This window comes from Euprymna scolopes, chromosome 2, assembly GCF_053919585.1.
Source record: "Euprymna scolopes isolate OS-2025 chromosome 2, ASM5391958v1, whole genome shotgun sequence".
NCBI classification, from domain to species: domain Eukaryota; kingdom Metazoa; phylum Mollusca; class Cephalopoda; order Sepiida; family Sepiolidae; genus Euprymna; species Euprymna scolopes.
The window spans coordinates 121,605,574-121,621,862 of record NC_136483.1 but is presented as its reverse complement, the minus strand read 5'-3'; the positions used below and the strand labels follow the sequence as shown (position 1 = coordinate 121,621,862).

General features: G+C 31.2%; 1 protein-coding gene across 3 annotated transcripts in view; it reads right to left on the bottom strand.

Moving 5' to 3' along the window:
• LOC145295791 (vacuolar protein sorting-associated protein 35-like) overlaps positions 1–16,289 on the bottom strand; it is a 78,455-nt gene that overhangs the window by 19,188 nt on the left and 42,978 nt on the right. For all 3 annotated transcript variants that reach the window (XM_080141496.1, XM_080141497.1, XM_080141501.1), the window contains exons 9-13: positions 15,184–15,293; positions 12,406–12,502; positions 7,848–7,996; positions 5,459–5,666; positions 1,307–1,462 (exon numbers count right to left, since the gene is read on the bottom strand). In XM_080141496.1, the coding sequence (XP_079997622.1) occupies positions 1,307–1,462; positions 5,459–5,666; positions 7,848–7,996; positions 12,406–12,502; positions 15,184–15,293 (720 nt within the window). The remainder of the gene's footprint in view (positions 1–1,306; positions 1,463–5,458; positions 5,667–7,847; positions 7,997–12,405; positions 12,503–15,183; positions 15,294–16,289) is intronic.

The following is a 16,289-nucleotide window of genomic DNA, read 5'->3' as shown; positions in this document are numbered from 1 at the left end:
AAGTCTGCAAAGGTCAACTCTGTACACTTTGACCTCTTGCTAGGCAAATTTTTGCCCCCAAAACTGATTAAAAAGCTTGCTGCCTGTCTGAATCCCCTTTATGTAAAATTTCAAATATTTAGAGCGAAAATTGGCTTAATAGTTTGCTAAGGACTGCAAAGGTAAAATTTCTGAACTTTGACCCCTTGGAAGCCAAATTTTCAGAAAAAAAAAAAAAAAAAAAAAAATGATTAAAAAGCTTGCCCGATGTCTGAATACACTATGTAAAATTTAAAATGTTTAGACCAAAAATTGGCTGAGTAATTTGGTAGAGACTGCAGAGATAATTTTTTTTTTTTTAACTTTGACCTTTTAACATTTGTTTTGGGCTCAAATCAAATTATAAAATTAGATCCATATCCAAGTAACCTATATCTAAAATTTCAAGTGTTTAGACCCAAAATTGGCAGAGGAGTCTGGTAGAGTTCTCAAAGGTCAAATCACTGAACTTTGACCGCTTAACAGAAACCGATTAAAAAGATTTTCCCAAAATTTCAATATCCCTTATGTCAAATCTCGAGTCTGTAAACTGAAAATTGGCAGAGTTATTTGGTAGGGAAGTGTACAGACACACCTACATTTTCACTTTTATAGATATATAGAACACAAATAAATTTCTGAGTATGTAACACTACTCTAAAGAGAAATGTTGCGATAAGTAGACAGAAAATCCATTTAGAAGATTGATAATTTCACAAAAATTTAAATCGGTTTTGATTTCTAAACAGAAATTTCCATAAATCTTCATAAAAATGTTTGTTCAAAAACGGAAATTATTGGCATTATAAAACGGATATAAATTAACTATTAAAGTTAAAATGAATTGATAAAAAAAATAATGTTGATTTAAGTTTTGGAAAAATTATTTAATACAAAGTATTTTTCTTTGATACAATTTCTTTAACATACAATTTAAATTAGTGACACAGTAATGGAAAAAAGATGGTTTATCCTAAAGTTGATATACTTTAAAGCATTGATGATAAAACATAATCCAAATTATACCTTGTATTATTCTGAGGCAGTCACATTTGGAGATGATTATTTTGTGTGGTATGATGGACTTTTAAGACTCCTGTATACTGCTGAGCATTTAGTACACATTACAGAAATGCAGCATGTTAGCTTAATAAAGCAGCAGTAAATGGTTACCAAAAAGTTGCTATTTTAGTTTGAAGGAAGAGAGATTGTGGGTTCATGCCTCTCAACAGCATTAATGCATAGAGTATAAGACCAATATTTCAAATAAAAATTAAATATAACTTACATGAAATTGTTGATTGGGATCATCAGATACCATTAGATGAATGAATCTTCCCATCAGGCCTTGCTCTTCAGCAAAATCTTCAGGGTCATCTGGTTCATCAGGCTGATCATTTTGGTCTACTATCAGTATGGAAACTATGTTCAATATGGCATCCACCTGGTTTGAAAGGAAAAGGAGCAGAAATAAGAAAAAGGGATTCTTCAGAAATAATTTAGTATATATTAAAAGCCATAGACACTCTCCATTCTTCCTGATTAACTTTCTTCCACGCCAACAATTAATCACTTATCAACCAGAAATTTATGAATCAGTAATGTAATAATAATTATGACTTGCATTATTATAAATCCCATTTCACCATCAATCAGAGTTGTTATTGTTTGTTATGAAAGCTACATCCATTCAGTTAATGTCAGATTTTTTTTTTTTATATCAAGGAAGTTCTGATATTCTAGACTATTCTAAAAGAAATGACAATCCCAATTTGTAGCTGTTACAGTGTTGCATTTTAATATTAATTATTTATTATTAACTTACGTTAACTAATTGATTTAAGTCCATTATTAATTGATTTAAGTCCATTATTAATTGATTTAAGTCCATTATTTATTTAGATCTGCTTTACTAATCCATCTGGTTAACAATGATAGAATGATAACAGCCAGAAAAATGAGTATATATAAAAATAAGAATGTTTGATAGTAGCTGAGAAATAGCAGAGGCTCTGATTGGTCAAGTAAGATCATCTAACATTAGAAACATTTTAATTTTTTTTTCTAAATAAACTTTTCTTAGTCTGCCTCTACATATTTTTTTTTTATTCCGTTTTTCATTCTTCCTTCTTAATGCAAAGTCAAGCAACTAACTTGGTGAAAAATTGTTCTCACCTTGCAATGGTTGCTTTATTTCTCAAATTATTTATTGAAAATGCATTGCATTTGCCCCCCCCCTTCATTTAAATTCTTTCTTCACTTTATTTTAATTCAGAATCTAACAAATGTAGATAAATTTTTTTTTAAACACTAGATATATATATTTAAAATTTCAGAAATCAGAATTAAAATCAATTTTCTTTACAGAGCTGATGAGACAATGCAAGCAAACAGATGAAGAAAGTTTTCTCTTGTGATTTTGGAAAAGAAAATGAATGGTAAGATATTAGGAATATACAAGATAATCAGAGATTTTGTGGAATTTAATAAAGTAACATAAATATTTTATATTATTTACATTCATTAATTTGCATTGAAGGCAGATTCCAGCAAATAAAGACATTAAGATAAAAAGCCAGGTGCTCCTATGTGCTGTGTGCTCACAGGTCATAGAAATTTGATTGCAGTGATGTATTACGCATTACAATTGTATTTATATAATTTATATGCATATACATCGAAATGAAATTTTTTTTTAATCCAAATAAAAAATTATTTCCGAAAAGCAATTTTTAATTGGTAATTTTTCAAAGAAACCAAAATATTTCAAAAGAAAAAAATGATTTCCATGTCAAAATTTGGAATAGTATTTTCAGTTATGACCATGCATCTCTATAAGAGCCTATTTTGTTGATCTGTTAAAAACACAATATCTTCAATGCATAATGTCAATGTTCAGAACAACTCATGAAAATAGAAAAAGAAACATTTTAATAAAAAACAAAACGTTTTTTAAGCCATTTTTTGGTAATTCCTTACAAAATTGGAGACCTGTACGTCAAAATATTCTCACTAAGATATTAAGAATTAACAGTAATTCAATACTATTTTAGTTATTTAATGTCAAAACAATTCCTATTGCATTCAATTGAACACATTACTATTTTAGTGATAGTTTAGAGGGGAAATTGTATTAGTGTATGAGATATGAATATGACTGTTATGACGCCAATAGAATGATATGTAAGCGAAAATAAAATAAGTTAATGATTAAGAAATTCATTCTTATTCAATTTATTTTGGAGAAAATATAAAACTGTAACCAAATTCCACAGCATATTTCCAGCTTTTGCCCATTTCTTACAAATCTTATTGGCTTCAATTTGAATATGGTATGCTTATGACTGTTTTCATAGCATGGAAATTTTACACAGACAGGTTGCTGGCCTAAAGGCAAATCATTAACATTTAGGAAAAAGCATGTAAATGGAAAACAGTCGGGTGGAGTTGCAGACCAATTGTCAGAAATAAAGTTACAAGTCATGAAATAGTGGTTTCAGCTGGTGGCTTTGTTATAAAACTCATGAATAGTGATATCAACACTATCCTCTCACATGATTTGAACTACTAGCTAAAGTGGTGTACAGAGTGATGGCACTTTGAGCCAAATGCAAGATTTAGGAGATAGGTGAAAATCAGAGACAAAATTTTAACCATGTTTACATTTCTTTTATTGTTATTTAAAAAAAATAAAAAAGTTACAGAATTAATGATTTTGGGATGCTAAAAAAAAAAAAAAAAAAAAAAAAGTACTTCTTTGTTTTTAAAGAGAAGTGAAGATTCAATCAGGTCTCTATGTTTTTGTAATTTTAGATTCATATCAACAAAATGAAAGAGGTGTGGACATAGGTTTGTCTTTTCAAAGTAATAGGAAAGTCAGTGCAAAGTTAAACAAGTGTCAACAATAATTAATGGGAGGAATACAACATAGTTAACATGTAGACAAGCCATTAATTGGTGAAATCCACAAAGATAAGCAGCACAACTGATTGATACACATAAAACGTATATATATATATATATATATATATATATACACATACATACATACATACATACATACATACATACATACATACATACACACACACACACACACACGTTTTTGGTCTCTTTGTTTTACTGAATTTCAGGACAAGAATTCATCTAGTCTGGTGGAGTATACAGTTCTTATGTAAGTTAACATCACTTGGAGAAAGTGCACCAATCGTAATAAAAACTAAATGGATGGATGAGGTATGTGTGTTACAGAACATCAGAAAAACACTGGTACAATAAATATTAGGCTTTTATTTTTATATTTTTAAAATTTTCTTAATAGTTGAGCACTTTGTTAGGTTCTTTCCATCTTTATATATTATAAATAAAAATTGTGGAAAATACTAGACATAAATATATTTAGATTTAATAAAGTGAAATAGAAATGAAAATATGAAAAGTGTACCATAAAAACATGACAAAAAAAAGTGAAATAGAAATGAAAATATGAAAAGTGTACCATAAAAACATGACAAAAAAAAGTGAAATAGAAATGAAAATATGAAAAGTGTACCATAAAAACATGACAAAAAAAAAGTGAAATGAATCATCACAAATATTGCTACTTCGGCACATAGTTTCATGACCAGTAGGTTGAGATTTCTGTTTCTTTGAATGGCATGCCGAAAACTAATTTTTAAACTAATTCTATTTACCTTCTTTGCTGTGGAGTTACGTGAACAGAGATCTAAAAATATATATCTGTCAGAGGGAGGAGATGAAAAGTGAAAAGAGACAAGACACGAAAGAGAGAAAAAAATTGTTTTAAGAGGTTAACCACTCAGTGATCATTATATTTGAAACTCTATATCAACCCTTCCAGAAGATTCAAAATCTACTTTTTAGTAATGAGACTTATCGGCATAAATGATTTTGTTCCTTTGAGTAAAGTATCTGGGACCTCTTAAAACCATGACAACAATATAGCTAACTTATGCCTATTACTGGTATTCATAGCCAATCACACACACCCTGGAATTGTTATATTTATAATATTCTTAAATAACTCAAAAAATACTGGCAGATTTTTTCAAGTCACTTTTTGCCAAAGTTCAAACGGTGTTAGAAGTTTTCCCAAAGAGCAATATCAACAGGGCATGAGAATATGTAGTTTAAAAAATTCCATAAAAGATGAACAATAACAATGATGCATATTCCCCAATGTTGAAAAAAAAAATCAAAGTGTTAGATGTTTAAGGCATTTAATATCAATATTTCCATGACATTCAACCACTGAAAGAAAATTTATAAAGTGAAAACGCTCTAAATAAAAAAAAATATAAATAAAATAAAAAATAAATAAAAGTTTGGAGCTCAATGCATAAATCTGTCATTTTTCAACCAATCACTCAACATTCATGAACTATTTTATAAACATTCAGGAGTTAAAAATATATCTCACCTGGTCAGGAGTTGGGATCTTTGTATCATTCTCAAGGGCACTATTGATGAGGAAGGCGCTCATCGTTTTACGACCGTGATAATCAAAATATTCAAAGAGTGGACCAAAATTCTTCAGTTCTAGCACAGTCAGTAAATTCTGATATGTGTCAATTGGAATCTTTAACAAATGCATCAACTCTTTCGATACTGGTGTACCATATTTAAGGCTAAAATTATTAAAGAAAAACAAGCAATAGATAAAAAACAAAGAAAAAAAATGACAACTTACTTTTAATCGTAATTCAAACAAATTGTCTGTGGATAAAACTAAAAATAAATGAACAGAACATTTTCAGCAGTTTTCATTGGGGTTCAATATTGTTGGAATCGCGTCATATATATATACATATATATATATATATATATAAAATATTATTTACATATCGCATTATGTCAAACCATTAGCTTTGTACCACACCACATTTGAATGACATTAACTTGACTTTTGAATTGTGATATGGGTTCTACAAGTAATTTAACATCATAAAATAATTTTATTGATCTTACATGATTAGGTAAACATTATATATGTCTAGACACAATTTATCTGATAGTTTAATATTATTACATGATAAACTATTGAAATCTGTAAATCAAAATGATGGAAAAATTGAAACTTTAAAACATAATAAAATTTTACATATTTGGAACCAAAAATATAGAATATGAATTGGAATTAAATGAGAAGAAAAGAAATTCTTGAGGAATGACGAGTGGAGTGTAAATTTCAATTAAAAATTTAAATCTAAATCCTCTTTTGTTGTCTTGAAAAAAAAAAAGAAAAAAAAGGATTGGTTGGATTATTTCTAATGTTATTTCAAAAAAAACCTAGGTTTCTATTTTTAGAATTAATTAAGACCTCGATAATAACTAATTATCTTGAGGTCAAAATGAAATATCCCACAAGTGAAAATGGCAGATAAACACTTATATACAATCTACAAGGTAAGCCGTTTCTTACAAACATCTTTTGTTGTCTGCTCGTTTCTGAAATAGTAGCAAATTTCATTCTATTCATGGCAAGATTTTTTTTAAGTTGACATAACATTATCGATTCAAACAAGAAATGGACAAACAGTTGAAATGAATATAATAAAAATACATATAGAAATAAAAAAGCAGACAAGAGAATTTGTATCAAATATACAAACTGATCTTAAATACAAACTATTTGAACTAATCTATTCCTTATGAAATATTACAAAAAAATTTAAATTTATTTTACTAAATTACGAATTTGATTTCTGTTTTCATTACATAAAAAGAAAAAAAATTAGTTTTTCTTTTTCATTAAAACATCAAAATGAAACACTTAAAATATGAATGAAGTCAACTAATAAAAATACTAGTTGGACTCATAAAAATTTACCCAAATTGTTTCATGTTCTCTGGACAAGTGATAAATTCACTTTTTCAACTGTAAACCAACTTTCTCTAATTAATGAATTTTAATTGCATAAGAAAATTTAAATTCATAAAATTTAGAAATAATTGTGATAAATCTGATGATTTGTAAGAAAATTTTCACAGCAAATTTATTTATGCATCATAATGTGATTTGATTGAAGATACAGATGATGAATTTTATGACAAACTTATTGCAGTAACTAGTAAGATTGATGAGAAGTAAGTACTAGCCGTAGCAAAAGATATCAATAATAATGTTGGTTGGAACAAGAGCATGCTACCTCCATGAAGTAGAGATTGAGCATCTCTAAGATTGGTTATAAAGGGTTCTGCTCGAAATTTCATCCAAATTTCCAAGTTTGACAGAAATATTCTTCTTGAGTTCGACAAGATACACCTGAAGAAGGTCAGAGGTTACATCGACCGAAACATTGTGAAAACCACACTTAAGATGAGAACAGTTGTTAATACAAGGAAAAACCCTCGATTGATTAAATGAATTATTTTCAGTTTTTCTTTTATTCTAAAATGCTATTTATATATTTTCTATAACTTAAAAATAAAATTTTTCTCCAGATTCAATAAATTGAACCATTCTGAAAAGATGAGCACTTTCCTTTCATTAATATACATCCCCCCTCATCATCTTATGAAAAAGGATTTTGTTTCTTAGGGTTTCATTGTCATCTTGTTTTATGCCAAATTAACTTTTTTCTGATTTTAAATTCAGTTATTTTTGTAGAAGATTTTATTCTTCAAATCGTTAAGACTTATTAATCCTGTAAATGTGTGGTTCAAAAAAAGAAAGCAAACAAAATTAAGAAAGAATAATTCAAAACAGAAAAGATTTTAAAAAATGTTAGAAGTAATAAAAAACTAACTTTTTACAAGTAATAATAAAAATGACTAAATATTAAGAAAAGCACAAGTATTTTACTTACTGTTCTAACTGCAAACGATTAAATATTTCTACAGTGGTTTCTAAAACCTTGTCCACATAATCCACTCTGTCTGGGTAACATTTAAGGGCCAATTTAATAAGTGCCACCTGCAAGGCTACAATATCTTCAGGAGGCATATCAGGTCGATTCTGGATAAACAGATAAAATTCAAAGCATTAAACACATATTGAGAGAAGTCTTATTTTCTTTAAAAAAAAAAAAAAATTATCTTGTAAAATTCTCATGTTTGGATGTAACAATAAGTAAAATAAGATTTTGCCAGATTTCATTGACCGCAAATAAAAGCCATGCAAAGAATTTTACGTTATCTTTACTTGAGACTAGTGTAATAATTCAGCGATTTTTATATTTTCTCTGATCAGTCCTTCTCTCTTTGATTATACACTATTTCCCATGCTTCACGACAAATGCTTCGGTTTTTGACCAAAAGGGGAGGATGCACATCTTCAAGGCATTTCAACATAGCAATTTAACAGTCTATTTGCCTTGGAAATAAATGCTTACCAATTACCTGTTAGTACATTATTTCTTCATGAATTCCAGGCAACTTTCTGCTTGAACATTATTTGTAATTTAATTATAATTTACTCCAGCATTTAATGAGTTAAATCTTACTAGTGTTATAGTTAATTTCACTCGGACGTTTTTGTCCTTAGTTTATATGAGCAATAAAAAAATAAGTAAATACATGATATGACAAGAGATTTGGATTGTAATGTTAGAAAGAACCCTAATGATTTTCAGAGTATTTACAAGAATATAGAAGGAAAAAGATTTTAGAATTTGCAATGTACATGTTGGTTGCAAACATCTATTTTAGGAAAATTTACATAGGAATCTGGTACAACAGGACTCAAATAGATTATCTGCTGGTTAGCTCTTAAGTGATGCGAAAGTGTGATACCTGGTAAAGAAATCATGAGACAGTAAAAACCAGTTATTTGTAATTTCGTGTTGAAAAAAAAGCTCATAAAAGGTAAAACGCCAAGAGAAGTTATCTGGTGAATTTTATGTAAACTAAGAGCAAATGAGCTGTTGGTGTGAGCTGTTCAAGTAATTTTTATTAAGGCATCAGTACTTATCAAGGCCAAGAGACCACTCGAGGATAAGGGTTAAAGAGTGTACAGTAAAAATTAGACAATATAGTAATCATTAGTAATGGAAATTCGGTAAATTTGTTAACTTATATGGAATGGCGGCTCATCAAAAACTTGTTTACGTTAGACTTGAAGACAAGCATATTGTAGTCAGCTGGAAAGCAGGAAAACGGAAGACAATTCCACAGGCGTGCAGTTCTAAGAAAGAAGCTTTGTTCATGGAATCTACGTTTAGGTTTAGGCACAGATAAAGAGTGGGGGAAATTAGTGATAGTGTTTTCTGCTAGATGGGTGTTTCTTGTGAAAGTTTGGTGAGGGGGACCATAGATTGGAGCTCAGCTGAGCACTTACCATGAAAATAACGATAAAGCAGAGACAAACTCGTACCATCTCTTCTATGAGAAAGAGGTTGCAGGGAAGAGAAAAGGACATCCCCTACGAGTAATGAGCTGTTCAAGTAATGAGCAGAAAAATGCTGAAAGTTATGTTAGAATGAACAACATTTATTGACAGCTTAAATGTTAAAGAGTACATATGTACTCAGTTACTTTTTATTTTTGTCTTAGAAGCATTTTTCAGAAGATCTGATGATATAATAATTGTCTATGAAGCAATGAAAGGCCTACTTATTAAGTTACTTGAAGGAATGCAGAAAGTGAATGTTACCAAGATTAATATGATAATCAGTGGTTGGAGTGTTGGAAAGCTCCCACAAAGAGGAAAGATCTGTTCAATTTGTGGAAAGGGAGTCGTGGAATTCAATTTTTTGTAGTACTTTGATGCATTAGATACAACCAGTTTGTGTGCAAAAGTGTAATATAATCGAGATGAATGAGAACTCAGAAACAAAGTCTATTTTGGATAGCGAACCTTTTTAGCTTGGTGTTACCACAGTTGCTGATAGTGTGAATTCGGCGTAGATGGAATACGTTCAGTCTTTACTAATCAGCAGAGAATTACAACTGTCAACCATGCGAATGGTCTATAAGGTACATGTATTCAATGTGATGATGTATGGAACCAAAACATGACCAGTGAAGGTAGGGAATATGTCTTGCATGGAGCAAAATGATGTGAAAATGATACAATGGATGTGGCTTAGTTCCGATGGCATAAGATTAACTTTGGACAGTGTAGGGTGATGTGTGCAGAACAGGAAACTTGTTTGGTATGGTGACATGAAAAGAATGGTTAGAGTATAGGCTAAGCCAATGAAAATATGGGGGGAAGTAATCAAAATGGACTTGAAAGAAATAAAGACCAGGTTTGAGTAGGTCTGTTTGAAAGTCAATTTCTTAAAGCCATTTAACACATGCTAGCATGTAAAACAAACATATGATGAGGTTTGCTTGCCTATGTCGATGACAATTGGAACTTATAGAAAATAAACAATTCGAATATAAATATTAATATAGGGTTAAAATATAGAAAATAAACGTTTCGAATATAAATATGAGGTTAAAAAATGAGACTAAAAGCTTCTTGGTTTATTATTTTTTTCAAGGTAATACTTGGGTAGGAGTCATGCTATAAATATATGCGAGGAAAAAATAAATTGTATATCCACATATCATTAGAAGAAAACGGATAGGCATTTTAGCAAGTTTTGAATGTTATTTACAACCTCCTAATATATACCAGCAGGGTTAACAACATTCAGGGTTGGTAGGGATAATTGCACATACAGCAGCATAGAGTAATTTTTCATAAAAGGAGCAACTTTTATAAATAGACTAGCAGGCCGTCTGGCATTACTCAATTGTAAAATACGTATTATATTTTAATTAATACGTAAACCGAGAAATGTGCATGCAAGTATTAGTTTTTTTCTAAACCGTTCATTTCTAATAAGTAAAAGGAAAAAATATTAGAGCTGAAATCAAAACTAGACCCTAAATACAGTAAGTCAAGTCCGATAACCATTAGACTATCATGACACAATCTTAAAGTGTTTTCCAACCACTTATTCTTTACATAAGTAATCTGAACTATTCACGCAAGTGCATTCATAAAACAGATAAAAATCCGATGACTCCCACATACCAATTTTCCAATTTTGACCCCTTAATAGCCCTTTTTCCAGATGAAAACTGATTAAAAAGTTTTCCACGTGTCTGAATACCATATATCTCAAATTTCAAGTCAGTAGATCAAAAATTCGTGGAGTATAAAGGTTGAGAAGTGTCCTCACACACACACACACACACTTATATATAGATTTATTTTTAAAGGGAGAGGATTCTGTTTCCTTTGATTCTCTTCTAAAAATAAATCAAACATAACTGATTAAACTCATTTTCATGTTTACTGTGCTCCAAATGTTATAAGTCTGTTTTAGTTTTAACAGTAGTAGTAGTAGTGGTGACGATATGAGTAGCAGCAACAATAGTTGTAGTTCAGCACCGAACCAACAGCTAAAGAATACTCTATACAATGCTAGGAGTAATTTTGAATCATTAAATATTTGCAATTTTTATTAAATTATTTGAATAAGTAGAATTTATTACACATTTATTTAAACGTGATTAGGAGTTCATTTTCATAAACTTAAAATGACAAAATGGTTCCCAGGAGAAATTATAGAGAACACACATTTCAACAATTAAGCTGCATGCCTCATAACACGCATGTAGATATCATCATTTTGATTGCTAAAAGCAAAAATTAGATTGAAAGGTTGGTGATCATTTTCTTGATAATCAGATCTGCATGAATCGCCACATGAGCGTCTCCTTCAAAATAAATAAATAAATAAAAAAAGTTATGCTTGCACACTTCTCATTTTTAAGTTTTGGGGGTGATTTACATTTTGTCCACAACTTTTATGCAAATGGAGGGATTTGTTTATTTCCTAAATCGTTTTTAGACAAAAAGATTTGATTGGCATATTCAACAATATTTAAATGTTAACAACACTCCTCAGACGAATGTTAGTTTAAATATCTACATTTCTAACAAATATTTTCAATAATTGTTATTTGGTAGTAAATTACAAAACTATTTTGTGAGAATCTAAATTAAAGTTCATGGTTGTCTTCTTTCCTAGCAGTTAACTAGTTGAAGGTCTGTTAGGCCTTTTCCAGATATCACCTTGATTATATTAATAATCACTTCTCATGTATGGCATATTTCTTGCAACTATGGGACATTTGTTATTTACTATTAATTACTTATTAAAATAAAAAATGCAATAGCATAAAATACTAAAACATTTTTAAAATCCTATTTACAGAAAGAGAGAAAATGTTTACTCAGTATTCATCCTCTCCACTTTCTCATACTTCAGATGAGAAATTATGTGGCCAGTTCCCTTACCCTTACAGCATGTACCACATAAGACTACCCTCCTATTGGTCTGCTTGTTCATTTTGATACCTTTGGCTCTTAGCATCTCAGGTAATTATTTTCAATGATGTAATATTGCTAACAATGCTACATACCTGTATAATCAAAGCAATTTGTTGCGTAAAAATGTCAAATAGAGGAATGTCTGCAGGGATTCCAGTGCTTTCTTCATTCTGTGCATAATACGCCAACCTTAAAAACAAATAACAATGTCATTAATGAAAAGAAACTTGGAAAAGTTTACAAAGTGTTTATAACAAAATATTTTAAAAGATTAAAGATACCTGAGAAGAAAAATCAGTATGTGTATATACAGTGTATTACAAAAGTAAAAAAGTACACCCCTCACATTTCTGCAGATATTTATATCTCTTCATGGGACAACACTAACAAAATGACACTTTGACACAATGAAAAGTAGTCTGTGTGCAGCTTATATAAAAGAGTTAATCTTCCACTCAAAACATAACCATTAAAAGCTAACCGTCTGCCAACAAAAGTGAGTACACCCTTAAGAAACTACATAAACAACGTAAACAATGATGAGCCGTTCCATTTAAGTTAACAAATTTACCGAATTTCCATTACTATTGATTACTATATTGTCCAATTGACTACTATACACATTTTAACCCTTATCCTCGAGTGGTCTCTTGACCTTGATAAATGGTGATGCCTATGTAAAAAAAAAAAATATTCATTTGCTAATATCTGAGAAGAACGCATTTCTTTGAAACTCGGCTCAAAGATGATATATTGAAATTTATATATCATCTTTGAACATCCTGTTGAACAATTAAATTCATGTAAAATATAATTTACAATCTTAAATTTGTGTTCTTTATATATATATAATAATAATCAATGCTAGTATCTTATACTTTTGTAATCAGTGTAGGAATAGATAATTACTGCTGGTCGGGAGATTTGAACCCAATTACAAAATTAACCTTTGACCCCATATTACGTCTGATTTAGCAGCAAATAGCACAAAGATTTAAGGGAAATTAAGCACCTATAAATGCCAATGCAGGCATAACATAGTAAAGCAGTCAGAGAGGATTGGAAACATTGCACTAGTTGATCACCTTTCATTAATTCCCCAGACAGAGCTCAACTTGGATAATTTTAGAGGGGCTACTTACAGACACTAGTGTCTCATACTTTCACAATAGTTATGCACAGAAACCGTTTCACAGCTCTTCAGTGTGGTTAGACAGGCAACTGCTTCTATGACTGTCTAATAGAAACCATAATTCACATGCATATTCAACATTAATCTTCTGCCTGGTTGATACAGATGTTAAGTCACTCAATAAAAACTGGAGTGCCTACCATCTGAGCGAGGGCCGCTAACAAGACTTGAACAAAAGAGTAAACCACCTATTTTTCATGGATGACCTCAAGCTGTAGGCCAACTCAGTCAACTCTTGCAGTGATACATAACTTGTCCAGAGATATTGGAATGAAGTTTGAGTTGGACAAATGTGCCAAATGCTCCATTAGCTGGAAAGAAGGTCCAAACAGAAAATATACAGCTTGACAATAATGACATCAAGGACCAAGAAGAGCAAAAAAATACAAATACTTTAGCATAAAAGAGAACAATTCAATTCAGCATGCCAAGATGAGAAAAAAATTGACAACAACTAGTCACAGGGGGACATGGACTGACCGGACACTGGGATGCAGAAAACGTTGACACTGTATGGAATGGCATTTAGAGACCGTTGTCTGCCTGGAGGAGCGGTGCGTGTAGGTCTCTCGGCGTCATGCAACTGTTGTGGGTACTGGGCAATATCAGATGAGCTTCCAGAATCGAAACCTCAAGGTTGTGCACCAACATCAGAAAACAAGAGCTAACAGTTGCTTTTATCACAATACAGACAAGACATTTTCGATAGGACTGTATTACCAGTGACAGAATCGGAGAGTAAATCTGCTATGGAAATAGCCCAAAAGAGTCAACAAAAATGCACCAAGAACTTCCATTGCACAAAACTGGAAGAATGGGTCGACCAACAGCATGCCAGGTATTCATCCAAGACTATATAGATAAGGAAGGCTCTATAGACTGGTTGAAGGGAGGATCACTCCACTCTCACCAGGGAAAGATTGTGGTGGCTGCCCAAGATCAAGGCTTGATGACTCTTGCTTTTAGGGGGATGAGTGGTCTCAGCAGTGGCACAGCAGGTGCAGGTTCTGCCGCACTGAAGTAGATAGTGTAAGCCACATGGTAAGGTTTTGCTGAGAGATAACTACTGTGTGGAGGTCTCCACTGGATAATCTGTAAAGGGTCTAGTGTTGAATGCAGCAGCAAGTCCTGACAACATATTCCAGAAAAAATAGTTGGAAATAAGTCATACAGCATCCACTATGGCTGTGCTATCCCTGCAGCTACGTATCTAGAAAACAAAACCATAAAACCTGACAGTGATATCGGACAAGGAGAAAGAGGCAACCTTAGAAGTTAGTATCCCCAGTGATACTAGATTAAACAGAGATGAGGGTGGAAAGATGAAATACCTGGGTCTTATGATATGACAAGAATCTGGAATCTTAGGAAGATCTCTATCATTCCAGTAGTTGTGGGAGCAACTGGACTTACGAAAAAAAATTTCAAAAACTGACAAATATACAAAGTGAGCCGAGTGTAAGAGATACAAGCAATTGCACTTAAAAAGATTTGTTATCAGAGTTAGCGAGTGAATGTTTGGCATTCAGTAGGATGCCTCATCCCCCAACTTACACAAGCTGATAAAAAAATAATTTATGGTATGATAACACGGAGATATGACGGACTCAATTTGAATTATGCTCTCAAGGAAAGAAAACGACAAAAACACAGGATATTATTGTATGCCATCATTTACCTTTCGATCAGAGCGATGATGATATTGTTAATATTAACAGTTTGTTGTAGCTCAGCACATGCACGCAAGAATCCACTCAACGTTTGCAAATGAAATTCATCAGGAAATACCTGGAAAAACAAATTTGTATCCTTAAAAATAATACAAAAATAGCATTTTAAACTATAATTAAAAACAAAAATATAATGAAAATAAAAACTATTACTCTTGTTTTCTATATTTAAATGGAATAGAGAGGACATAAGAGGTTGGTAAATTAAGCTGAGTTATGAATAAAATACTAAGAAAAAGTGTTCTTTTCTATGAAAAACTAGCTGTATCTGACATTGCCTGCAAACCTTTACTTTTTTTTGTCCATGCAATTATGTATGTTTTATTTTATTTTTTTTTTTTGCATTCTTTCAAACAAAGTGATTTATGATGTGTCGTAGAAACTGATCTGCAACAGAAATCAGAGACTTGATATATTAAATGTTATTTGTGAGGTTAGGATTATAATTTCTTATCTGTTGTAGGTTTCAACCTACAACAGATAAGAAATATCTTGGTTTGCTGTACTTCATGCTAACCAATTAAGAAAAAAACAATCCAATATAGAACAATATTGTCAATAAGTTAAAATGTATTGGTCATTTGAATGTTAAAAAAAGAAAACAAAAATGTATTACAATATACAGTGTAAAAATATGTAATGTATTAGGGCTGTTTTTTTTTTTTTTCTTTACAGTGATCACCACTTATCAAGGCCCGGAAGCTACTCAGGGATAAGGGTTATTGCAAGTACATTATGTTAGTGTGGAGATTTGATGAAGTGTTTACTTAAGGGGGCGGTTCATTAGGAATTTGTTAAAGTTGGACTTGAAGACATCCAAGTTGTAGTCCGGTGGGAAGCAGGCAGACAGAACAGAGTTCCACAGGCGTGCAGTTCTAAGAAAGAAGCTTTGTTCATGGAATCCGCTTTTTGATTTAGGCACAGATATAGAGTGGGGGAAATTTTTCACAGTGGATTCAGCTAGACGGATGTTTTTCGTGAAAGATTGGTGAGGGGGGACCAGAGATTGGAGTTCAGACGAGCACCTGCCATGGAAATAATGATAAAACAAGGA